We start from the raw sequence: 25,390 nt of genomic DNA on the forward strand, positions 1-25,390 counted from the left end.
TAGAATTTGGAATAGACTTTTGGAAGAAAGGTGGGGACAATATGAAGTATCACCTTAGTGTTGTGAAAGATACAGAATTCAGGTCTGACCAATGGTGCGCTTAGGTCTGAGATTCTTCTGGCAGATGTGAACACTATAAGGAAGATGGTCTTCATTCTCAGCATTCTCAGGGGAACATCCTTGACCAGTCCAAATGGATGTTTGGTCAGGGCTGTGTAAAATGTCTAGTGCTTTCCTCCTGCCCCACTGAGTGAAGGCTTTCCAAGAGGAACTGAAAATTCTGACCGTGAACTGTTTTCTGGATGCTAGGAGAGTGTCGGCCACATCTCTGGAATATCCCTATCTTAGGAAGATTTTCCTTTCTCTTTCCACACAGCTAAGGAGAGCGAGTCTAAGTGAGAGTGCCAAATCATTCCCTGCTGTAATGTGACTGGAGAGGTTGGTAGGATGAGGGGTGGAGATATCACCATCTGTTGGAGTGTGGAAAAGCACAGTTTGTGGGGCCACCAAGAGGCAATCACTAGCACTTCGCTCCCTGTTACTTGATCCTTCTCAGGAGTTTGGGTATTGCTGCTTAGGATGGTTATGTTTAGAGGAGGCCTAATGGCCACTGCGATGTTCGGGCATCTGCTTGTGAGTGGAACAAACCTTGTCATGTACCTTGGTAGCTGATGGTTGGGTTGGGATGCAAACAGGTCCATGAAAGGTGTTGCGAAGTGCGATGTTATCCATTAGATGAGATCTTTCTTAAGGGACTATTCCACTTGCTGAATGGTCTACCTGCTCAGCCAGTCTGCCTGGACACTGGATATGCCTTTGATTGAGACTAGGTGACCTTCCTCCCAAGTAAGTATCCTTGTTGCCTCCTTGTGCCACCTCAAGGTCTTCTATCCCCCCTGCTTTTTTACATATATCTTGAATGCGACCTTGTCCATACAGATCAGGATGTGTGAGTTCACTATCTGATCTCTGAACTGGAACAAGGCCAGACATATCGCTCACATTTCCAAGACATTGATAGGAAGACGTGCCTAACCTGTGATGCTTGCATCTGTACTTGTTGGTCTCAAGGGGTCATGGATCTTTTGATCTGAAGTTGTACCTGAATGGGAAGATCTGTCTTCTCCATGATCTGTTGTTAATAAGATCTGAGAAGGTCTGAAGCAGTCTTGCATGTAGATGACCCCAAGGTATTGCCCTTGTTGCTGGCCACTAGCAAACCCATCACTTTGGGTAGTGTAGTGAGAAGTGATTTTCACTCTGATGACAGTCTCGGCCAGCTGTTTAGTCTTCCTGACCTATTCTTTCATGAGGGATAGACAACACTTTTTTGATTATCATACTCAGGTGTTCCAGCCTGTAGGAACTGAATGGTGAACTGAGTGTCGCGGTGAGATTTTTCTTTTGAACGTGATCTGATCAGGAGATCGTCTGGGTGCAAATGAACATGAATACCACTCTCTCTGAGACATGCAATGGGGCTGATCAAGAGCTTTGTGAACACTCTTGGTGCAGTGGACAGGCCGAAAGGGATGGCTCAGAACTGCCAATTGATTTTTTCCCCCTGTGCAAATCTTAGGTATTGTTGATGGGCTGTCAGAATTGGTACATGGAGGTATGCTTCTGTGAGATCTGTAGATGTCATGTATTCTTCTGGCTGAATGGCCTCTGCGACTGAGCGCAGAGTTTCCATTCAGAAGTGATGCAACTTGATAAACTTGTTCAAAAAGTTGAGGTCTAACAACACCCTCCAGTCCCCATTCTTTTTAGGGACTATGAAGAAGGTTGAGTAGACTCCCCCATCCTCTTTCATTGTGGGGAACATGTTCCACAGCTTGAATGCCCAGGTGTTGGGTTATAGTTTGAGTTAAGATTTCGCATAGGGGAGAGATGACAAAATGTTCTGGTGGGTATCCTTCAAATTGTATGGAATAGCCTTGTGAGACTATTTCTAAGGTCCAGCTGTCTGCCTGCGTGTCAACCCAGGCTTGATGGTAAGTACTTGGCCTCTCACAGGGATGGCTTTGAGTCCTGTTGTTATAGAGAGCTTGGTATCAAGGTTGGATCTCTTTCCATGTGTGAAGAACTGTTTGATCTTGGGACAAAGTAAGCATTATCCTCACAATACAGCAGGGGTGCTGGGTCTGAGAAGAATGGTTTACCCAAGGCCATGTGGTAAGTTCATGACAGTAGTGAGATTTGAACCTACAGAGTACTGCAGCACAGTTCAGTTACTTAACCACTACACTACAAGTGGGTTCTTGAAAGGACCCCCCCCCTTATTAAAGGGATATCTAGATTAACCCCAGGATGGTCGCTTGGAATCCTGACTGGACCTTAGTAGAGTGTGTTGTGAATAAAATGGCTGAGGGCCAAGGGATCGCCTCTCAGATTGTTTGAGTGTTTTTGGCAACACTTTCTTTTGTTCTGGGTCTCAACCCGATCTTTCCCAGGGCATCCCCAAATAGCTTGTCTCTCTGAAAGTAGTAAGCCAGGATGATATTTTTAGCATGTAAATCTGCTGGCCATGCTCTTAGTCAAGGGTGCCTACTTGTTACTGCTGCTGAGACCATAGTCCTGGAAGAAAAGGTAAGTGCATCCAGGATGGTGTCTGCCTTGAAGGTACTGGCCTTTAAAATTCTGTTTGCCTCTTCAATGGGGGGCATCTATTGTTGTATGGGAGAAGTGAGATCCGTTTTCTGATCTGTCAGGCTCCCTGGCAGCGGCGGCGGGTCCGTGAGGGGTGTGTGGCGCGGGTCCATCCTGGAGGGCGCCTGAAAGGGGCCGCCTGGTTGGCCTGGACTGAGGAGAGCAGGGTCCCGGGTCCACGAGGGCTCCCCCTGAAGGCCTCAGAATGGGTGGCCGGGTGCCTGAGCTGGCTTGGCTCCCTTGCACTTGGCTTCACCCGCCAAGCTGTCCCTTAGCGTCAGGGGCAGGCTTGGCTTCTCCTCCCTGGCCTGGGTTTGGAGCCCTCCTTAAATAGCCTCCTCCCTCCTGGTCAGTTCCACCCCCTCCACCAAGAGCCTGTCCCAAAGGCCATCCCCACCACCTGTGCCAGGGGTGGCCAAACCCGTCCACCCCACCTCCCGCCTGGTGGTTGGCCGCTCTCCTGGGGGCCCTCCCCCTTCCCCCTCTTGCAGCCCTCCCCCTCCCTGAGAAACAGGCCGGGCCGCCTCTCCGCTGCAAGATAGGGCGGCTCCGGCTGTTGTGGGAGCCAGGCCGCCCTGCTCCCACCTCCTTGGTGGGCCCGGCGCTGGGCGATGCCTCTCGGGCTGCTGGGTGCCTGTGCCAGCGTCTGGCTGTGCCCTGAATCTCCCGGCGCGGCCCGTCCGCTTCCTGGCCGGCACCCGCCCACCTGCTGCAGGCCTCGCCTGCAGGGGCCTTGGCCCCTGCAGGCCTCGAGGCCCGGCCTCGAGGGGCCTTGGCCCGGCTGCGCCGCCGCCCTCTTCCGCCTGGCCAGCTCGCCCGGAGGCATCCGCCGCAGCCGAGGAACTGGGCGCTGCGGCCGTCTCGGCTGGCCCGACTTCGCCCCGAGTGTCGGCCAGGTAAGCGGGCTTTGGCCGGGGCTTGAGCTCGTCGGGGGGTGGGGTTGGCCAGTCCGGGGGTTGGCGAGGCCGCCCCCCGGACATGATCCATACTCCTGATGCTCTGGAGGCAATGGCTGTAGCCTTTATAGTCATAGCCATAGCCTCGTGAGCTCTCTTCAGCATGACCTCTCTCTCTAAGATGTCTCTAACTGATCCTTGCTCATCCTCTGACAAGAGCACAGATAACTTAAGTGTAGCCACTGAGTGTCGATCACAGGTACCTGCAACATCTCATAGCAAAGGAAGTTAGTGAGTACAGGGGTTTTTTTTGTTTTTTTACCACATTAGGGAATTGCTTATTGGCTGAAGGTTTAGACCACTCAGCCTTGAGCTTTCTCCCAAAATATTCTGGAAATGGGAGGACCTTTCTGGGGAACCTTCCCTAGGAAGAGACTCTTGTTTTCCCGGGGTCTGGACCCTGTCTAAGGGTCCTCCTCCCCCGAGGGCAATTCCAGCAGCCCTAAAGCTGAGAATGTCTAGGTAGTAAATACTGGTAGACCTCAAATTCAGACAGCTGGGCTGACTGTTCTGGCAGGGATATTTCCTCCTCCTCCACTTCTGAAGGAATTCTTCCTTCTCCTTGTCATTACAGACACTCTCTGAGTGCGATCCCCCTGCTCAATGGGGATCCCTGCCTGTTAACCATTACAAGCTGCCTTATTCTGACTCAGACCATCGGTCCATCAAGGTCAGTGTTGTCTACTCAGACTGGGTGTTCTCCAGGGTCTCAGGAAGAGGTTTTTTCCATCATCTACCTGATATTTTTAACTGGAGTTAACAGGGAACGAACCTGGATCCTTCTGCAGGCAAAGCAGAAGCTCTTCCACTGAGCCACAGCCTCACCCGTGGAGGGAGGAGGAGGTATTACCAGAGGTTTCAGCCTGGCAGAGATTATATATTTCCTTCCTTGTGGTTCGTCTTAGGAAGTTAAAAAGTTCAAGACACAGGCAAGTTTGTGCCCTTGATCTTTTTAACTGGAGTTAACAGGGAACAAACCTGGATCCTTCTACAGGCAAAGCGGAAGTTCTTTCACTGAGCCTCAGATTCACCCATGGAGGAAGGAGGAGGAGGAGGTAGACACCACACCATTATTAACAGAGGTTTCAGCCTGGCAGAAATTATATATTTCTTCCCTCATGGTTAGTCTTGGGAAGTTAAAAGGTTCAGAGACACAGGCAAGACACAGGAGGTTGGCATGGGCACATTCACTGTGGCACCAGAGCTGAGGAGATTCCTGGTGTCTTTTCCCGCCAAAAGCCTGGGCTGAGGTAACACGCCAACTCCAGCTACAGAGCAGGAGCACGCAGGTGCATCCATCTTCTGATCAGTGGGATGGGCCTTTGAAACTCTTCTGTGGCTCTGAGGTTGACTCGTAGCTGGGAGACTGCACAAGCCGCAGAGGTATGTTGGTACCGACTCACTGCTGGGAGCACATACAAGCTGGGAGGCATGTTGGCACCAGATTCATCAATTCCCATCGCGTTCAATGTGAATACTGGGGAGCATTCCTCTCCGTTGTCTAGGAAGCTGTCCTCAGAACCCCTGGCGTCCATCTTATAGGCAGCTGCCCCAAATGGGTGCCGTGATCCTCTCAGTCAGCCAAGGAGAGTAGTAAGAGACAGGAGAGGTCAGCAAAAAGATAGAGAGGAACTATGAAAGTTTTAAGTCAACTGAGTTTGAAAGACAAAGGAAAGATTAAAGGAAGAGAAGAGCAAAGGAGTAGGAATGGGAAAGTGAAACTGAACTCTTAATAAGAAAGTAGCAGAGCTAGTCTGCTACTAGACTACTGTCCATGGAGGCAGGAACAGAACTGAAGAGAGGGTGTCCCACATGCCAGACAGGAAGAGGAAGAAAATTAGTTCCTGCCTCCCTGATTGGACGGTGGGAATCACCCCAAGATGTCCTCTGCCTCAGAGGGAGAAAGACAGGGAATAAATTGAGTATATAAATAACTAAACAACATAAAGGATGGAGAGGACCAAGGCCTAATAATGAGTAACTATGTAAAATACTGTTCGATTTTGTACTTAACAGCAAAGTGATGTTGCAGTGCAAATGAATATGTTGGTGTAGATGGAAAAGATTGGGAAGCCAAAATGAAAATACAGCTGAACGATAACCAATGACTTACAATGCCTGAGATACTCTTTGTCCCTTATAATGAAGCAAGGTAACAATCATTTAGAACAAGCTATTTCAACGTACATGTAAGAATGCATAAATATTAGGAGACACTGCATATTGAAAAAAAATGTTAAGGCAAATCCTGTTCAACCATTCTGATTCTTGCAGGCACTTCAGAGTCTGCACATTTTCCAGCTCTGCAGCGGCTGGCAACCAAACATGATTCCACACCTGTCTTCCCCAATCATGCTGATGTCTAAGAATTTGAAATATTTTCCGTTCCTTGAAATGGCTACTTAATCATTCAAACACGCATAACTAGAATCAAATGCAATTATTAATTTTGTTAGACTTTTATATATCGTTTTGTCAAGTAGGAAAGCCAAGGCTTAAGCATCAAGAAGTCATTATTTTCAAAAAAATTCACTTACTATAAATAAACTTTCCTGTATTGAAGAGGAAATTGGACATGAGTACCCAGTAAACCACCATGGCTCCAATAAGTGACACCAATGAAAATAAAAGACTGGACCACTGGCCAAATGATCCAAAATAATACTGGCAAACATCTGGGAATTCCCAAGCAGAAGTATCTGTTGAAGCTGAAACAATAATAGCATAATGGCATCCATCAAGCAGAGAATTAGTATCAGGATATATTCATTTGATCTCACTCTAGTTGCAAAAGGTAACATGTCTTCTAAATAGGCATAAACCTCAAGATGTGTATAAAGTGTCGTCAAGTCAAAACCTCAAGATAATTATGCATTATTAACAAAAAACCCTGCTCTAATAATTCACAAGAGATAAATTAAAGCAGTGAACACTTCATAGACTAACACTTGATCAACCTTAGAAAGCCTGTGTGTCTTTGTGTCTAAAACAAATAATTAGATGTAAGTCAATTCAGTCCTATTTTCTGATTACAGCTGTTTAAACACCTTTTAAAACTGATGCCTCCTTTGTACTAATAACTTCTTTAAACAACCAATTAAAAATACCCAATACACAATATAGGTAAAATAATTATCATCTATAGTTCAAGGAATGCTTGTAGAAACTGAAAAATGCCTTCACTTGTCTCTTAAAAGAAAGGAAAAACTAACACTGATAGAATTCCATGACCTTGGTACCAGGATAGAAAAGGCCCAGCCCTGGACTTCATATGTAGACACAGCATAGAGAACGGAGATTTTAATATATATTTTGGGTTGCGAAAAAGGTCACCAGTGCAGTTTCTAACAACTACATAAGAAATGTCTGTGTTATAGGTAATTCAAATTAGAAATTAAGATTCTAATTTCAATGGTTAAAACGCTGAAACTTGGCAGTGAAAAACAGTTAGTATCCCTGTCAGGCCTGGCTAGGGGCTTTTCTCAGACTCTCCACTTCGTCAAACACAGTTGTATGAGTTAAAGGTCTTTATTAGATATTAGATATCCCTAGAAGTGCACTGGTACATAGTAATTGCCTGGAATGCCAAAGCAAAGTCTTCCCCGAAAGGTTATACCTCCAGTCCCCTCCCCCCAGTTCAAACAAGAGTCAGTTGAAGTTGGCGCAGAGTGCGAAGCGCAAAAGTCCTGAAAGAGATGCAGAACTGAGTTTCTTAAGGTCAGTTCCCAGACAGTCACAACTGCACTAATAACACCACTCAAGCCAAGCAAAGCGCAGCCAAGATACAGTGGAAGAAAGCAACTACACTACTCCCCCCCCAGTAGGTATGGCAGGCAGACTGGCTTGCCTGTCTGACAATCCCACAAAATAATTTAATTATGGTTATTCTCAGCAACCATTGCGTTGGCTAGTTCACGACCATCCTAATTATTCAGGGTATCCAGACACCTTCTGACCCCTAAATCTGAACCTTTACAGTCCCAAGAACAGACAATTAGCTGTGAGGCCTTTGCTAAGTTTTTCGCTGATAAAATAGCACAAATACCGTCTGATCTAGATGCTAGCTGCAATACAAATGAGATAGAAGAAATGCCTGCTACAAACGAGATAGAAGAAATGCTTAATACACCATCTAGCTTATATTTAGACTGCTTTGAACCAATTACAATGACTGACCTTAACAGGATTCTGGCATCTATGAAAACCACTACTTGTGTGCTTGATCCTTGCCCATCTTGGCTATTAAAATCAAGTAAAGATCAGATAAGTGAACTCTGAGATGTACTGTAAATCAATCGCTAACTTAGGGCACCTTTCCCTGGCTGCTCAAACAGGCAGTTATTTGTCCGCTAATTAAAAAACCATCCCTAGACAAAACTGATGTGGCCAATTATCACCCAGTCTCTAATCTGCCCTTTCTGGGCAAAGGGATTGAGAGGGCAGTAGCTGATCAACTCCAGTCCTTCTTGGATAACTCTAGCACTCTGGACCCTTTCCAGTCAGGTTTCAGACCAGGGCATGGGACAGAGACAGCACTAGTAGCATTAGTGGATGATCTCCGTCTGAATATAGACCAAGGAGCCTCCTTATTGCTCCTCCTGGATCTGTATACAGCCTTTGACACAGTAGATCATGCCATCCTGTTAAGGCGCCTAGAAACAGAAGTGGGCATCAAAGGATGTGCCCTGGACTGGTTTAAATAATTTCTCATGGAACGGAGATCAGCTATCTCCAGAATGGGAACTATCTTGTGGTGTTCCACAGGGTGCAATCCTATCTCCCATGTTATTCAACCTCTACGGAAAACCTTTAGGAGAACTCATTCGCAGCTATGGAATTAGGTGTCATCAATATGCAGCCGACACCCAACTCTATATCTCGCTATCCAGGTCCCCGCAGGATGCAGTAGAAATCTTAGATCGCTGCCTGACAGCTGTGGTGAAATGGCTGAAAAACAACAAATTGAAATTAAACCCAGACAAGATCAAAGTGATGCTTGTTGGGAAGTCAGATATTCTGAAAGACATTGTACTCCCCACTTTCGATGGAGTTTGTTTGACCCTTGCTGACTCAGTTAAGAGCCTAGGGGTTATACTGGATCCAGCGCTACTACTAGAAAAACAAGTTAAAGCAGCTGCAAAAAATGCTTTCTACAATCTCACTCTAGCCTGGAAGATGGCTTCTTATCTTGACACCTAGCCACCTAGATCCATGCTACGGTAACATAAAAACTTAACTATTGTAATGCACTATATATTGGTCTTCCATCTAAGTTAACTAGGAGGCTCCAATTGGTGCAAAATGCTGCAGCTTGACTGTTAGCAGGTGCAAGCAGGAGCATGAACATCACTCCCATGTTGCAGTCACTCCATTGGCTACCTATCAGCTACTGTGCTCAATTCAAGGTACTGGTTATTACATACAAAGCTCTTCATGGCCTTGGCCTGACATACCTACGGGACCGCCTTCCTCCCTATGTCCCTCCACAGCAGCTTCGCTCATCTGAACAGGGTCTCTTGCAGGTGCCAGCCTGCACATGGGCAAAATCAACTGCAGCCCATACACGAGCCTTCTCTGTGGTGACCCCTACCCTATGGAACAGACTGCCTGAGGAAGTCAGGAGAGCTCCCACACTCTTGGCTTTCCACAAACCATGCAAAACTGAATTATTCAAAAAGGCTTTTTTACTCAGATAGGAGGGCAGTATTGTAGGGAGGGGGTCTTGGATGTTTCGCCAATGAGTTGGGAACCATGGGCTCCACCATTATCTTACTTTGCATATTATCTGTTGCTCTGAATATGTACTTGTTTATACTGCTTATGCTTCATATTGTCTAATGTAAATCCTAAAATGGATTGTGTTTTGTTTCAGCAATCCTTCAATGCTGTATTGGATCCTTGCTAATGCTATGTCTCTGTAAACTTGTATTCATCTACCCTATGACACAGTTTATGGAAATGTCCTTGACACTGTATGGAAATGCCTACCCTTGTCCTTGCAACTGATTGTACTGATCTCACACTATGTAATCCGCCTTGAGTCTCAGTGAGAAAGGCGGACTATAAATGACATAAATAAATAAATAAATAAAATTATTCACAATATAAAATTTAAGTTAGCATGCATATAGAAATGACAGCAAGAGAGATTATTTAACATTGGTACTTGTCAGTTTGTTTTTGTTTTGAAGGTTTAACTGTAATCAGGATGCTAGCTTTCTGCTGTCACTGACAAAAATTTCTTTATTTCACAAGAACAAATACGTGTTTTTTTTCATCTTATGGTCACAACATGTTTTCAGAACCATGCAAGGTAAAAGGCTCAGAATGACAAAGATAGAGACGGCAATATGTCCTTGTGCAAAAAGCAAGCACAGATGCATTACTTACACTCAAAGCATAATCATAGTAGGGTTACTGATGGGTGTCTAGGTCAGTTCCTATTGAGTCAGGGGATGATGAATGTCCGATTCTCCTAATATGGCTTAGCATTAGCATACATGCCATAAGATGGTCTTTATATCCTCTGGGTATGCAATTTCCCCAGAAGGCACAGTATATATCGACAAAGACATTCTCTGCATTTACACAGATAGGCGCTCTCAGCAAATGTGAGTGTACCCAGGGCAGAATACCAAATATTGCACACTGAGCCCTGCTTTAATAAGAGCTTCTCTGAGTAGGTACAGTTACTGTGAAGTAACATTAATAGGGCAGCCCCCTATAATCTCCATGACCTCCTCAACAAGCACCCGTTGTTTGAATTGCCCATTAAAGTGGAACCTTTATATCAAGTCAGTCTAATAGTTCAACAAGGCACATACAAACTCCGTCAGGGAACAGATTCCCAGTTGTCAGATTCCCCATTGATTTTTTTCAGTTCTGCTACCTGAAATCCTTCAACCAGACAGGCCAGAGCGTAAACTTGGAATTTTATACATGCAAACATCTGTTCAACGTAAAAACGTCATCAGTAGCTTATGCCGGCAAGCCAGTAATGGGACGATATAGGAGGAATGACAGTGCAATCGAGTCTCCACAGCTCTGCTAAACTCATAATCTCCAAATCAATTGGTCAAGTAAATTGGCCTTTATTTGTTGCTATTTATAGCAAAATGTTATATATTTCTAGGTTAAGGAGCTCCTATATAGAACAAGTGCAACATGCTATACTAATACCCCTGTAGTTTTCAAAACTGTGTTTTGGTAAATCCTGGGGTCTTTGAAAGTTTATCAGGGGTTCTTCAATGAGAAGATCAGCATCTGCTGTTGTCCTGAAAGACACTGCTATCCATTTTTTTCTTCGGCAATATGCAACCACATATTAAGTGTTTTTTTGCCTACTCTAAGTTCACATGGGGGTGACAGTGAAGTCTAACAGGTCTATCACCAGTGGAACTCTTGAACCAGCAGCACACTTTAGAACATGCCCTATAATCTTTTGCAATGCCCAGGGGCTCCTTGAAGAACCCATCAAAGTGGATGTAGTGCTGAAACATATACTTACGTATCATTGACCTTGATTTCACAACTCTGTAGCAGCAGTAAAGGGTCAACAGGCCCATTAGCAAAATAATAACAACACCAGTAGTAAATCCTGCCTGTTAAAAAAAAAATTAAGAAAATTACCCTACACATTTGCAAATCAAACTACTTCTTATTACTGGACAATTATTTTTCCTAACATAAGAAAGTTACCTCACCTGTTTTATTCCCCAGGGAATACTTAGTATAGATGTACCCATCATTGTGTTCCAGATCATGAAACTGGCAGGACACACAGAAATACCGTTAAGAAAACTGCATTAAATCGCTGCTTTTTCTTTTCACATTAAGTATTGTGAAACAGGTACAGACAGGGCCAATTTGCAAAGTAATGCACATCCCAGCTGCCATGCAGACAACATACATGGTTACCATGCTTGAGTTTTTGCCATAACCGTCAGCACAGCCGTCTATTTTGAAAGCCGTTCCTGAGGGACTGTACACATAGATTTCATCTGGATCAGGAACTACATGATCAGGAGCCACCTAACAAAAGAGAACCCACAAAGCATCAGCTACAATGAGAAATCTTTAAGTGTTCCAACACTTTGCTTGTTTCCTGACCTCGATGTGAAAGACCTTCCTTCTAACTCTACATATGGAAAGTTTAGTCATAGAGGTGACCACACCCACATTTGACATCATCCATCCCTTTGGTTCAACTACATGTATTCAAAGACTAATTCCAGATATCAAACACAACTTTCAGGGTCTCAACACTGACTCAAATTAAACCCTATCCCACCGTCTCCAGAGCTCCAACCCTGAAGATGATGGGCTACAGCACAAAACCATGTTCATTCTGAAAGTGTTTGCACTGGTCTGACGAGTGGGCGGCCCTTGAAACATTACTGCTAATGCAATCAGAAATCATTTTGAAGATCACCTCTTGTAGTTTACAACACATTTGAAGATTAATAACGGTTTTCTTGCAAATTTTTTTTTAAAAGTCAGATGTCAGCTTAACTGTAAAATAACCCGTAAACAAGTTTTCCAGTATTTTCCAAAACAAGTTTGCGCTTATGAATCTTGCCCAGAGAAATGAAATGTCTCAATACTCTACAGCATATACAAATTCATCCAAGTGGTGGAAAAATCATTTAAGTTCATTCACAACAGTGCAACAGCACTCCTAACAATGAATAACGAGGAAGCTGCTGAAAATTGTGAAGCAGCCAAGTTGTGGAACTGCGATAGCCATGCCGAAGCTGTGAACAATCACTTCGCCGTCTTTACGGGTTTCGCTAGCATGTTGGTCTGGTCCCGTTTTGCATTATTGCTTCATCACAGGCATATTTTTAGTACAAGCTTCAGAGAATCTCATACCACCATATCGGTATTTCAAAGACGGTCTGACGCCGCGGCCCTGCGGCCCGATATGGTGGTGTGAGATTCTCTGAAGCTTCTCCGCAACTTGGCTGCTTCACAGTTTTCAGCAGCTTCTTCATTATTCATTGTTAGGAGTGCTGTTGCACCGTTGTGAATGAACTTAAATGGTTTTTCCACCACTTGGATGAATTTGTATATGCTGTAGAGTATTGAGACATGAATTCTTTTGTATTTATTGTCATATAAACTGCTTGAAAAACTTGATACTCTTGCATTGTTGAAAAAACGTTACTTTACTGCCTTACTTTGTGTTTTGCATATATATTGTTTCTGGGGATTATCTTTTTGTCAGTTTCCAGTCCCAGGTTAAGCCCTCTGGTTGGCAGAGAGATGAAATGGCTACATTCAGAGATCATGTAAACTAAAATTAAACTAAAATGGGCATGAATACAGTTTGTGCCTGTGCTTGCACTACTTCACTTCTTCTCAACACGCAGAGCTTCACTGAACACTTCCTGACTTGAAAAAATACTAATTTTGCTGTGATGTCTAATTTCAGGTGCATCAGCAAATAGAGCTGATTTCCTACCACAAGCCAGGCCTGTAAACTTTTGCTTATATTCTGGTTCAGAGTCCTGGATTGCGTGGTGTAAACCAATCTCAATTCACTGAAGAAGCTGCCTTGGGATGTCTGTGTGAACCGGATCTTCAAGAAGCAGAGAAATATTCAATCAGGTTCTCTGTGTTAGAGAAATATGGGAGCACAGCAAAAAAACTGTGGTCCAACCAACACTTTTTCTTGTCTTTCTTCCTCCCGCCAGCCATGCAACTAGGATGCTTAACAATCTCCTTCTCTCTACCCAGCAATGTTAGTTCCTAAATAACTGGCTCTACTTCATTGCACGTTAAATACTCAAATCTGCTAACAATAGGCAACCCTGTACTTATTAGCTCTTTACCTTACATAGACATTTTAAATGTACTTTTTAAAATTAACTCAAAGGCACATCCTCGTCTACCAAACCAGCAACATCCATAAAAAGATATACTTTTTATGCCAATCCAGAATGTTAAGAAACATGGAAGCCTAATTTTATGGCAAAATAAGGTATTCTGAGTTTTAAAAATGTGTTGCCTCTTCCTGTCTTCAACATCTAAATTGACAGAGGCCTGAAAATACTTTGCACATTGGTTCTGTTACCAATGCAATCAAATACAGCACTGATCCAAACAGCTCTACTAAACTACGAACAGGTCTCTGTCCTTTTTTGTGAAGATTCATCCTAGTCACTTGTTAAATCTCTACTTATTTCAGCCACCTTCCTTTCCATTTTCCCTTGCTCTAAATTGATAAAGATGGAGTTGCCCTATTCATCACCCTCTTCAGAGTTATCCAGAACACAGCTGCTGCTGAGTGAGTGATCCAAACTTAAGAGACATCACAGGCTCTGAGCCCTTTTCTAACTGGCAGGGACTCTGAACCTATAAGCTGAGGAAGTTTTACATTAACCCATCTTTTTCTTCTTACCAGTGCTCTGTCTGACGGTGAAGACAGCCTGCTATAGTAGTGTATCCGCTTATTCATTGCTGAAGCTTCATCTGAAACTCTCTGCATGTCGTCGTTCATGCTAACAATATTTGTGGGTTCTACATGGAATGGCCTACAAGACAAGCAGGAAAAGCCCTTGAACACGTGTTACAGTTGTCTTACAGCGGGTCAGCTTAGCCCAGTGATGCCTTCGCTTCTTTAAATCAGTTTAATGCCGACAAGCATTAGATGTGGAAAATGCAGTGACAATTTATTCCTTTTAGGGAAAAAGATAGCTGTTAATATTATAAATGTCAAAAAACCTGCAGATCTGTTTTTCACTTTTAGAAACAAATATGGTGCTAGGTCTTGTGACTGTAGGGGGGAAAAAGGAATATAGGAAAGGTGCATGTTATGACCCTTTTTTCCTCTTGGGGTAGATTTGGTCTTTAAGCCTTTTTATTCTTGCCCCCTCTTGGTAGATTGCTGCCACCAGGAACTGAATTGCAGAATAACTTAAATTTCCCCTTTTAGTAACGTACCCAAGGGTCAGGCTTTTCATGGTACTATGTGGCCCTGAGGATAGAAATGGGATATAGGAATGACAAATACTCTCGGATATTAAAAAAAACAAAGTAAATTTTTATTTTTATAAGAAGCGTATCGGTTTCATATTATTTCTAAAACTTGAGGGTTTCAAGAGTAGTTCTCAATTCTTAAAGTTATTTTACTTAAATCCAGTCTCACAGATCACCTCTCAAGCTTCACACAGTTTGCCTGTTTTTGATACTGATTTCTCTCAGTTACAAGTAAAACCTTTTCTCAGGCGCGCACACAGTTTGCCTGTTTTTCCCTGACTGAATGTCCTTTCACAAACACACAGTTCAGGCTACCACACAGGATCTATTCCTTTCAGACAACATACACAAGCTCAGGCTGCACACAGCTTGCCTGCTTTAGATATCAATTTCTCACTCAAATACACACAGATTTTCTCTCAGGCACACACACATGCCTCTCTTGCCCTGACTGAATGTTCTTTCACAAATATACACAGTCCAGGCTTCCACACAGATTATATTTCTCTCAGAAATTCACAGACACTCTCAGGCTGCACACAGCTTGCCTGCCTTGCCCCGACTGAATTTTTTCTCTCCACTCAGTAACTGAAAACTGCATTCACTCCGCCCACACTCTCAGTCAGCAACCAATCATATCACTCACTCATCCTTCTCTTTCACCCCCACTCTTCATCTATACCACACCAAGCATTTAAAGACACATACATACATTAATTTAAAATCATTACAGTCCACATTAGGCTGAGATGTCAAAAATTGGTCTGTTCAAGACTTCTCAAGTTGGCTCAGTCAGTTGTAACTCATTCCTCCTTTTCAATCCCTCAGTAAAGTTTCCAAACACATACAAACATATAGGTAGGATTCAGATGTAACAGCACATTTCATTGCTATTATAGAAATGAGCCTTCTGCAGTTGCGTTCAAAGATCAAGCCTCTATAAAACCTTGCTCTCAGTGAACAAAGGGATTGAGAAAGATTGTCACCTTTCCCCTGAACAAAGGATATGTACCTTTAATAGGTGCATGACAAACAAATTCCGTAGCTGCAGTCCTATTTAAGGTGCAACTGCAATGATGGGAGAGTCTATGCAAGGTGGATTTTTAAAAAAGTAAACACACTGCCACTAGCCTTCAAGAGTGTAGGAAATTGTCGGCTACAACACAGACTTCTGTTAATGGCACAGAAAAAAAAGTATAACCGAAGTCTCTCAATACAAAACACAATACAGTTTCCCACTGGTTAGGAAAAAAGATATGCTCTTCATTACAACATCAGGTTCCAGAACGAAGACCAGGCAAAATAGGTTAAGCCCCACTTTAAAATTAAGCCCAGCTTCCTATGAACTAAACTGCCACCGTTTTTGTTTGCCTGACAACAAATCTATCCTTGTCACCTAGCTATAACAACTGCAGAAGCCCACCTGGGAAGAAAGGCTACAACAATCTTCTCCAAGGGCATGCTCTTATCTTGCGCACTGCAAGAGAGCAGGGTCTGCCCCCCTTCAGTCTCTCCTTGCTCCCTCTTCAGGATGCCAGGCTGTTAAACCACCAAGATTTCTGCCTTATGGGAGGAAGAGGCATCTTAGCTTTTCTCCCTCTGAAGCCTTGCTCTGCCATGGCAGCTCACTGGGTGACCTTGGGCCAATCACACAGACTCCTAACCTACCTCATGAAGTTGTTGTGAGGATGGAATGGAGGAGAGGAGAGCAATGTAAGCTGCTCTGGGTCCCCTCTGGGGACAAAAGTGGATTATAAAAGAAGTAACTGGATGGGAGACTTCCAATGAAGACCAGGATTGCAGAGGCAAGCAATGGCAAACCACCTTGCCACGAAAACAGTACCAGTGATCACCATAAGTCAGCTATGACTTGACAGTGCTCTCCAGCACCATCATAAAGCGTTTTTAAATAAAAGCAAGGGGGAAATAAACTATTCCGCCCCCCATGGCAATATTAATAACAGATGAAAGTCTCCAAGATTTCAACCTTCTCAGTACCAAACCTAATATTAGGAAGGATTAACTGCCAGCCACAGGCAGTAGATTTGAGGATGCTTTTAAAATGCAATAAAATTAATTATCTATTATTATATGTTATCACCTCAAGAGGTGCCTTTTTCACAAACATTTTAGGGCATCTTCAAACAGGAACCATTTCAAGTAAATAATTAGAAACATGAATTAGCCAACTTTTTTTTCTTTTGTACCAGCTCCTGTGTGTTTATCCTATGCCTACTTCAAGTAAGTATACTAGCAAATGATAGCATTTATTTGTTAATTTTTACACATTACATTCCTATTGGCCCCTGACCTGGATAGCCCAGGTGAGCCTGATCTCATCAGATCTCAGAAGCTAAGCAGGGTTGGCCTTGGTTAGTAATTGGATGGGAGACCTCCAATAAAGACCAGGGCTACAAAGGCAGGCAATGGCAAACTACTTCTGTTAGTCTCTTGCCATTAAAACCCCTTTGGGGTCACCATAAGTCAGTTATGACTTGAGGGCACTCTCCGCCACCAAAGATTCCTATTGAGGTGCCAGCATTCTTGTACCTAACTGAAAATTCTAACATCTACCAAAAGTTCAATTTCATCAACATGTAAAAGTACACACAGAGATAATCTAGTATAAATGATACAGTACAATCATATGCATGTTCCCTCAGAGATAAGTTCCACCAAGTTCAATGTAATGAACTGTTAGGTTGTAATCCTATGAACACTTTCCTAGGAGTAAGCCTTTTAGACGCAGTGGGATTTACCTCTGAGCAGACCTCCATAGGATTGCACCCCAACTTTCACTTACTCTGTACTGCTTATTGTGTATAACCACTGGAATAGCTAACTCTATAATCCACCAAAGAGGAAAAAAAATGGCTCCCCGTGCACTATATATACTTGAGTTGTCCTTCAAGTCAATGACCCATGGACTGCAGCTCCAAGCAGAACTGGAGTGTAATCAATCTGATTCAAGCTATTAACAAATCATGAGACTCAGTTGAACAATCCAGGTAGTAAGATGCAGGTTTTGCCGGCCGTAGAGTAAAATTTAGAAAAATTGAGTTCCTGGTTTTTTCCCACAAGCATGAGGAACAGATGTTTTACATTAAAGTAAGAACTAGAAAGTACATTTGTTTCTTTCAGCAAAGATGTTGGAAGGTACTTTCCCCTCTGTATTCCAAGAAGGCAATCAACACATTTTCCAGGGGCTGAAGGTAAGCTCATGGAGTGGGCACCAGAGGGCTCCTAAATATATTTCATTTGTAATCAGTATGACAAGAGAAGGAGATTCTATTGGCCAGACCAAAACAGTAATAGAAAATGTGGTGTTTGCTGGAATGGAACACAATTCAATACTCATTCTGACCCATGTAGACAGCCCCTAACAATAATACAGAACCTTACATTACTCAACTCAGTGTTTTACATGGGTCCAGCTGATATTCTGTTGCAACAAACCTACTACCTCACCCTAACAATTGCATTCCAATTTAGAAGCCTTGTGAACTGGAAAGACTAAGTGAACAGCACGAAAATAAACATCATTGTGAAACGGGACCACTGAAGATTGTTAGCAATTAGAATGTCACCATTTCTCATGCAGTTTCCTAATCGAATTTTAGCTTTACAGTATTAAAAACATATAGTTAAATATTTCTCTCCACCTTTTGCACTTAAGGTCTTCTGGGTTAAACTGAATATTGAGAACTCCAACATCATCTTCATCTCCACCAACAGGGACCAGGAGAGGTTCAATATCATCCTCCATATCTGGAGAACGCTTGTCTTCTATTGCAGTAAACGTCTTCTATTGCAGTAAAGTTATTTTAAACCTTAAACAAGTGAAATAAATATGAACTATAGCAAAGCTAATAAAAATGGGATTCCATCCAAGTTATATATTTGCTCATGAAATCAAAATTACAATAGAAAAAAATCACAACACCCCACCACCTGATAGGGTTTTTGGTTTTTTTGGAAAAATGAAACAGTTTTCCAAGAAATTATACAGCTAAGGAAGATTGACCTTTAGCAATATAGGGATATTATTTATCACTTAAAGATACTGGTCAGCAATATATAACAAGGGCCACATTTTGATCTGAGCCATGTCTGGTAATATTTGCCCCTCCCTCTGTCTTAATCCAACCCAAATCAAGGCACAAGCACACAACCAGAGTTGTCACCAGCACAGGAGGCTCTGCCGGATCTCTCTCTCTTGCATTGTGAGGTCCAACCCTATACATGCTTACTGAAAAGCAAACCCCACTGGTTTGATTTACTCCCAGATAGGATGCCCACAGGGCTGGAGAAAAAAGTTCTGTCCCTTTAATAGAGGACTGATGTATAAAAATTGGCAGTTGAAACTTTTTGCAGCATGAAGATAAATAACTCCCCATGAAGCCACTGTTAAAGAGATGGGGCTTTCCCCCCCCCCCCTCCAGGTAGCTGGCAACTATACATAAGGCTGCCAGTCTCCAAGTGGGGCCTGGAAAGATACCTGATCTCCAGACTAGAGATAACGGTTTCCCTTGAGAAAATGGCTGCTTTGGAGGGTGGATTCTATGGCATTATACCACACTAAGTTCTTTCCTTTCCCCCAAACGGTGACCTCCCCAGGCTCTAACCCCAAATCTCCAAAAATTTCCCAACCTGGAGTCGACAACCCTAGTTCAAGAGGATAAAAGCAGCCTTGCTATACAGGCTGGGCCAGCTAACTGGACGTACTTAGATTCCCAGTAGAGGTCAGTACCTTTAAAAACTGTGCTCTGAAGCTTCAGTTTAAATATATGCAGGTTTTTTCAGTCGCTATTTCTGCATGCCAGGAAAAGCTGCCCTTATGGAATTTCTGCCTGTCAGAGACTAGCTGTGAAACACCCAAAGTCTCAATCTGAAAAAGAGAAAGGTGATAATCCTAATTTACCCTGTCAAAAAAAATTTTAGTCAGCATTTTACAGCTCAACATGGATACAGATTAATTACATCCCTGGTTGCTATCATAAAGATTTTAAACAATTAAGTTAAATACCATTTAAAGTGTTCTGTGGGCGGCTTCCAACAGAACTTTTTCCTTCTGCTCTGTGTGAAAGAAAACAGTCTATATAGTAAGCTTTTAACATTAAAAAAAATAAAGCAGGCTTTTATTCTTTCCAATAACAGATTGGAATTAAAATATTCACACACAACAAATGAGCCACAGCAAGAAAAAACAGATTAAACTATGTTATTGCTCTACTGGAAAATGATCACTGTCAGGACAGAAGAAGTGTAATCATCTGCTTTAAAAAAGAAACTAAAGGATGGAAATACAGCTTCCAAAGGTGTAGCCATGGGTTGGTTTGCTGGAGCAAAAACATGAAGGACACCTTATCAAAACCAAACTTTCATGATAAAGCCTACTTTATCAGATGAATGAAGCAACTCCTCAAATTCGCAGACACACCTTACTGTTTTAGGAAAAGAAAAACACAAAAACCAGCTGATGAAGTTTGTTGGGCTAGGAAGTTAACTGAGCCCTAGGAAGTTAAAAATTAACTGGGCAAATACTGGGGCTTTTCGAAGTTTTCAGAGTTGAAAGGTCTGTGAACCAGTTTTCTAACTGAAGTTCTTCTTATATTTATTTAACCCATTAAGGATTTAAAATACAAGAAATGTGTTACATGACGTATTTATTCCAGCTCTGGATAGGGTTGCCAGCTGCCTAGAGAAAAAAAATGCCTGGTCTCTTTAATGGAGCATATTAGAATATTATTGCCTCCATGCCATGCAAAGCTTAAGCTACTCATTTCCACACAATTAACCTTTATTTAAAAGGACAGGACATTTTTCTCCAGCCCCGTTGGCAACCCTATTTACAAGGCCTTCTTCTTGGCAAGGGAAGGGGAGGGATTTAATTAATATTCTATCTAAATTATCACATCAATAGAAGAAGGTCAGGCCTGCGCAGGGAGCAGAGGCTGCAGGTTATTCATGTCTGGAAAACCTCCGACAGGGTCTACATCGACCGGCTGTTGAAAGCTGCTCTTTCTGAAGGCTGTTGCTATGTCTGAGAGAAGGAAATAAAGACAGTCTCTTCCTGGCATGAACTTGAGTCCTCCTCCTGCCTCTAAAATGCTGAGGTAGGCCAGCAAGAACAGACCCTGCTGTTGGGAAGAAGAATAAAATCAGGAAGGAAGCTTATGGGCATCTCCATTCCTCTCACAACTGCAGTAAAAGAAAAAGCCAAATTGGGGAGGGGGAGAATTCACATTAGAGGCCAACTTAACCTCAGAATCTAGCTTCCTGTGACAGAACTGAGAGAGCCAGTATGTAGTCTAGGAGTACCCAACCATGTTGAACCTATAGACACTTTTGGAAATTTGAAAACAGGTAGCTGCCACCACAGCAAAATGGCTGCCATTGGGACTGGGGCCAACTGCTGGGAGGTTCCAAACCAAATGTCTTCCTATGAAGGAGGCTGCTGTTACCAAAGGTGTCCTCCCTGGACTCACAAAAGTCTGGAAATATCTCTCTTCTTATGATGTTACTGTTTTGGACTGTTGAAACCTGCCATAGGTTCCGGTTGTGCTAGAAGAAGTGCCGGCCTGGAAAAATTTTAAGCAACCATAACAGTTCCTGTTTTGTCTTACTCACCAGCTACAGTTGCTTAATGCAATGTACTTGGATATAAAAAGTCTTACTGTACTGATTTCACTGGAACTTCTACATGAGCATGCTTATGGCAGCAACTTTACATTTTGAGCCAAAGCACAGATCAGCAGTTTGTAGCCTTTAATCTACTACCGTCCACTAAGTATGCAACATTATTGTTGAATATCCACCAAGCCACAGGTTTAAAAAAATGGGATGTAAGGACAGCACTCTTTACAAGGCAACTTCATTTATATTGGTATATTTAAGATACATATACCCAAGGAAACAACTGGGTCGCAAAAAGTGCAACAATTTTTATTTAGGTATTATTGGTACTTTTTGCAGAACTCATTTTTCTCTCGTCTTTGTTGTTGCTATAAGTGTCCCCTCTTGTTTTCATCACAAATTCTTACAGGGCAAAACTAAACAGAGCTTCTAAGCACCAAACTACACATTATGCTTAATGATTTGGGCCTGTGCTCCCCGAATCACAATGGCCCAAGGAGGTGTCATTTACTCGCCCCATTTTGGAGCTACTTGTGTAACTGGGGAAAATTATTAAAGGCTTAGGGTATTAAAGTTACATTCAAGGAAATTTGGTTATTTTTAATCCTGATTTACAGCAATTCAAGCCTGGTTCAGAGAGATTAATGACGTTAGAAAAGAAACTTTTTCTGGTATCTCTCTCAACCTAAAAAAACCCCTTTGTAGGTTTACATATATCTGTATGTCCAGAATCTACTTCTGAAAAATTGCCATCCTATGCACACCTAGTTGGAAATGCTGTCTGGATTTCAATGGGACTTATCCCTAACTATGCTGTAGAATAGCACCAAAGAATGATTGTGATAGACAAGTTAGTCTTTTTTGTTTGTGAAGGACACAGGTTATGTGCTAACGCAAAATATTTCAAGATCTTTGAAAGCAAGCATTCCAAATGCATCTTGAATGCAAAGAAATCTTCTCTGCCTGTTAAGTATGCAATGGTTACAAAGAGGAACCTAAAAACATTTAAGAATGTTCAGCTGAACCTCATGCATGTTTAGTCATCAATGTCTCATCTAGTTAAAAGGTATTTATTGTATAAAACTACATCCTTAAATACTTTTCCTGCTTCTCATTACAGCTGCTTTGTCTCATCCAGAAATACATTTTAAAAAACCTTATTTCCCACCTCCAGTGCATCCACAGTGTCTTCCAGCAATGCTGTTCCATGTAGTGAGAGGCTTGATACTCTGGGACCAAATAACACATGTCCTAGCAAGCTTGATGTATCAATTTGCTAAATATTCATTATACAATCAATAACTGATATTATCTACTCAGATTTCAATTCCACATTAACTACAGGAGTTTTTAATGTTCCTGAAAAGTCAGCCAGGTTTTTGTTGAGACTGTTTTAAAAGAACAGCAGAGTCACAGAGCCATGAAATGCTGTATGTACAGGATGAGAACTGTGTACAGTTCAAATGTCAAGAATACAGAGATCATTCATAATAATGGGTGGTAATGTGATTTCCCTAGTTTTCTTTGGTAGCATCCAGATTGGATTACAGTGCATGGGGCTGAAGACAATTTGGAAACTTCAGGCAGTTTGATATTCTTTTACCAGCATGTTGATACTTGCTGCAATTAACAAGTCAAACCAATATTCTGCCAACTGACTTTTTAGGTGTGGTTTTAATCTTTCTGATTCTTTACAGCTTCTTTACAGCTCGGGTCCAAAACTCTTGAAGGAGTGCCTCCACTTATATGTTTCTTTCTGCAGTTTAAGATCTTTTGTTTTTGCTACAGAAACCCAGACAGGTCACAGGTCACAAGAGGCTTTTGCTACAGAAACCCAGACAGGTCACAAGCGTATTTAGAGGGAAACCTGGTGAAGGCACCCTCATTGTAAGCCTTCCGGGGTGTGCAGAAAACATAATATATTCTGGAAGCCCTTTTCAGCAACAGTTTCATCCTGGTTTTCTAGGCTTGCTTATTTATTTACTGTATTTATAGCCTACTTTTCTCCCCAGTGGGGACCCAAAGTGTCTAATGTAATTCTCCTTTCCTCTATTTTCTCTCCACAACAACCCTGTGAGGTACGTTAGGCTGAGACAGTGTGACTGGCCCGAAGTCAAGCAGCAAGCTTCATGGCAGAGTGGGGATTTGATTCTGGTTCTCCCAGATCCTAGTCTGACACTCTAACCACTACACCATGCTGATGTAGGGTTACAGTTACTTTTAAATGTTATTTTACAGGTATAGTTCAACACTTTTTATGAGTAACTTTGGGTACCATTTTGGATAAAAAATGTTTAATTACCCTGTGCTGAAAGATCCAGGCACAATTCAGAGTGCTGGTTCTTACTTTTAAAGCCCTGAATGCCTAAGTGTTAGGCTGTCCAGCCCACCAGTTAAGATCTTCTTCTGAGGACCTAGTCTGCAGAGGTGAACTGAGGTGAGTGGTGACCAGGACTTTTTTCAGGGGTGGCACCTTGCCTATGAGACACCCTCCTCTGTGAGGTTCACCTGGTGCACAACTCTCTTTCAGGTGCCAGGCTAAAACATTCCTTTTTACTCAGGTTTTTAAATGAAGGGATTTTATCTCTGAAATATTTTATGGTATGTTTCCAGCCTAAGAAATATATAGTTTGTGCTGTTACTATGTCCTGGCTTGTCTTAACAGAATCAGCTTGTTATTTATTGATCTGTTTTAATAGCAGTAGCTGGTTTTAGTGGCTTCTTTAATGAATTTTTAATGGTTGTGTTTTTGTTTTAGTTGTAAGCTACCTTGAGCAGGTCTCTAGAAAGGCAGCATGCACATTTTTTGAAATAAATATACATTTAAACTCGTTTCTCCAATAGGGACCCAACGCAACTTACAAATTCATTCGTCTCTCTTCTATTTTATCCTCTCATCAACAGTCCTGTGACTTAGGTTAGGCTGAGAACATGTGACTGGTCTAAGGTCACTTCCAGTGAGCTTTCATGATAAGAGGTGGGATTTGGGCCTGGGTTTCCCACTAACCACTACACATTTTTGGTAATCATAGGCTTGAAAATTTCAGCTTCTTATTCCACTTATCCATATCTACAAATAAGAAACTGTGAACCAGGAATCCACGCAAGGTCTTGTTAATATCAGACTTATTCTTAACAAAAATGAAGCATTTCTAAAATCCCATTTATTACAAAGGGAGAGTTAAGCAGAATTTGATTTACTCTGCTAAAATTAACTGGGCTTACCTTTTAGCTAGATTGCAACCATTGTATTCGGTTTTCTGATCAAGTTCTCTGTGTTTAAAATTGCAGGTTTCTCACTATGAAGGGCATGACAAGATCACCATTAGTTTGAAAAAACAGACTGAAAAAATGAAATGATTAAGACAAGTTTCTGAACAATTTGTAATTTAACTGTCTTCCTTCAAAAATCCAACTATTTTACAGTGCTGTCCTAAAGTAGTTACACTTTTTAAAAAATCCAGCGGATTTTATCAAGTTAGGATGTAACTGCTTAAAGACAGCAATGTTAGAGGCTTACCATTACTGATAAAACCGAGTATCTCGACCGATTCATTTTATTAAAAAGGGGAAGCAGAGAAAGACTAGCTAACCATTTAACACAGCTTTCTTTCACACAAATATTTGAAGGTAATCACACCAGCGGCAGGCCATGTACCTTTACTAAGAAAGTGCCACGTGCTCATAAATGTGCATAGAATTACAACCACACGTACAAAGACCCACTGAGTGATGGCCAAATCAAATGAAAACCAGGGCGGATTCTCTACCTGACATGCCTTCCGCGGATTCACATCTAGACAGACTCGCAGCTTGCAGCACCCCTGAGTATCTTCTAACCCAGTCCATAAACAGGAAGGATGGTTGCCGCTCTAAGCATAGACAGCGCAGAACTCACTCGTCTGCAGTTCCGGGCAGCCATTGAAGTGGTATTCCACTCTAATTTCGAATGCAAAGTAACTAGGACTCTCACTATAGAGATGACAGGGGGCGAGAAGCCTAGAGTTTTACGCTCATCCTGACTTCGGTTTCGGTTTTAACATATTTTGCATGGCACAAAAGTCGATTAGGGGATGGGGTTTAAGGAGTAATCTCAGGGGAAGTTTGTGTGCGTTTTACTGTCATGTGATTTATGACTGCCGTCTGTGCTTTAGACAACGTCAGCATAT

The 25,390-nt window shown here is 42.4% G+C and overlaps 1 protein-coding gene across 3 annotated transcripts in view; it reads right to left on the minus strand.

Moving 5' to 3' along the window:
* Window positions 1-25,068, minus strand: part of SLC38A9 (solute carrier family 38 member 9) — a 70,099-nt gene extending 45,031 nt beyond the window's left edge. For 2 of the 3 annotated variants that reach the window (XM_054987212.1, XM_054987210.1), the window contains exons 1-9: window positions 24,992-25,068; window positions 24,447-24,520; window positions 19,336-19,473; window positions 18,248-18,415; window positions 14,008-14,140; window positions 11,515-11,636; window positions 11,309-11,372; window positions 11,113-11,206; window positions 6,143-6,313 (exon numbers count right to left, since the gene is read on the minus strand). In XM_054987212.1, coding sequence (XP_054843187.1) covers window positions 6,143-6,313; window positions 11,113-11,206; window positions 11,309-11,372; window positions 11,515-11,636; window positions 14,008-14,140; window positions 18,248-18,351 — 688 coding nt within the window. In that variant the 5' untranslated portion in view covers window positions 18,352-18,415; window positions 19,336-19,473; window positions 24,447-24,520; window positions 24,992-25,068. Of the gene's footprint in view, window positions 1-6,142; window positions 6,314-11,112; window positions 11,207-11,308; window positions 11,373-11,514; window positions 11,637-14,007; window positions 14,141-18,247; window positions 18,416-19,335; window positions 19,474-19,982; window positions 20,044-24,446; window positions 24,521-24,991 lie in introns of those variants that run through there. The other variant, XM_054987211.1, reaches the window with a different exon arrangement.
* Between the last annotated feature and the right edge of the window lie 322 nt (window positions 25,069-25,390).

The sequence above is a fragment of the Eublepharis macularius genome, chromosome 8 (assembly GCF_028583425.1).
Source record: "Eublepharis macularius isolate TG4126 chromosome 8, MPM_Emac_v1.0, whole genome shotgun sequence".
In the NCBI taxonomy this organism is placed as follows: Eukaryota; Metazoa; Chordata; class Lepidosauria; order Squamata; family Eublepharidae; genus Eublepharis; species Eublepharis macularius.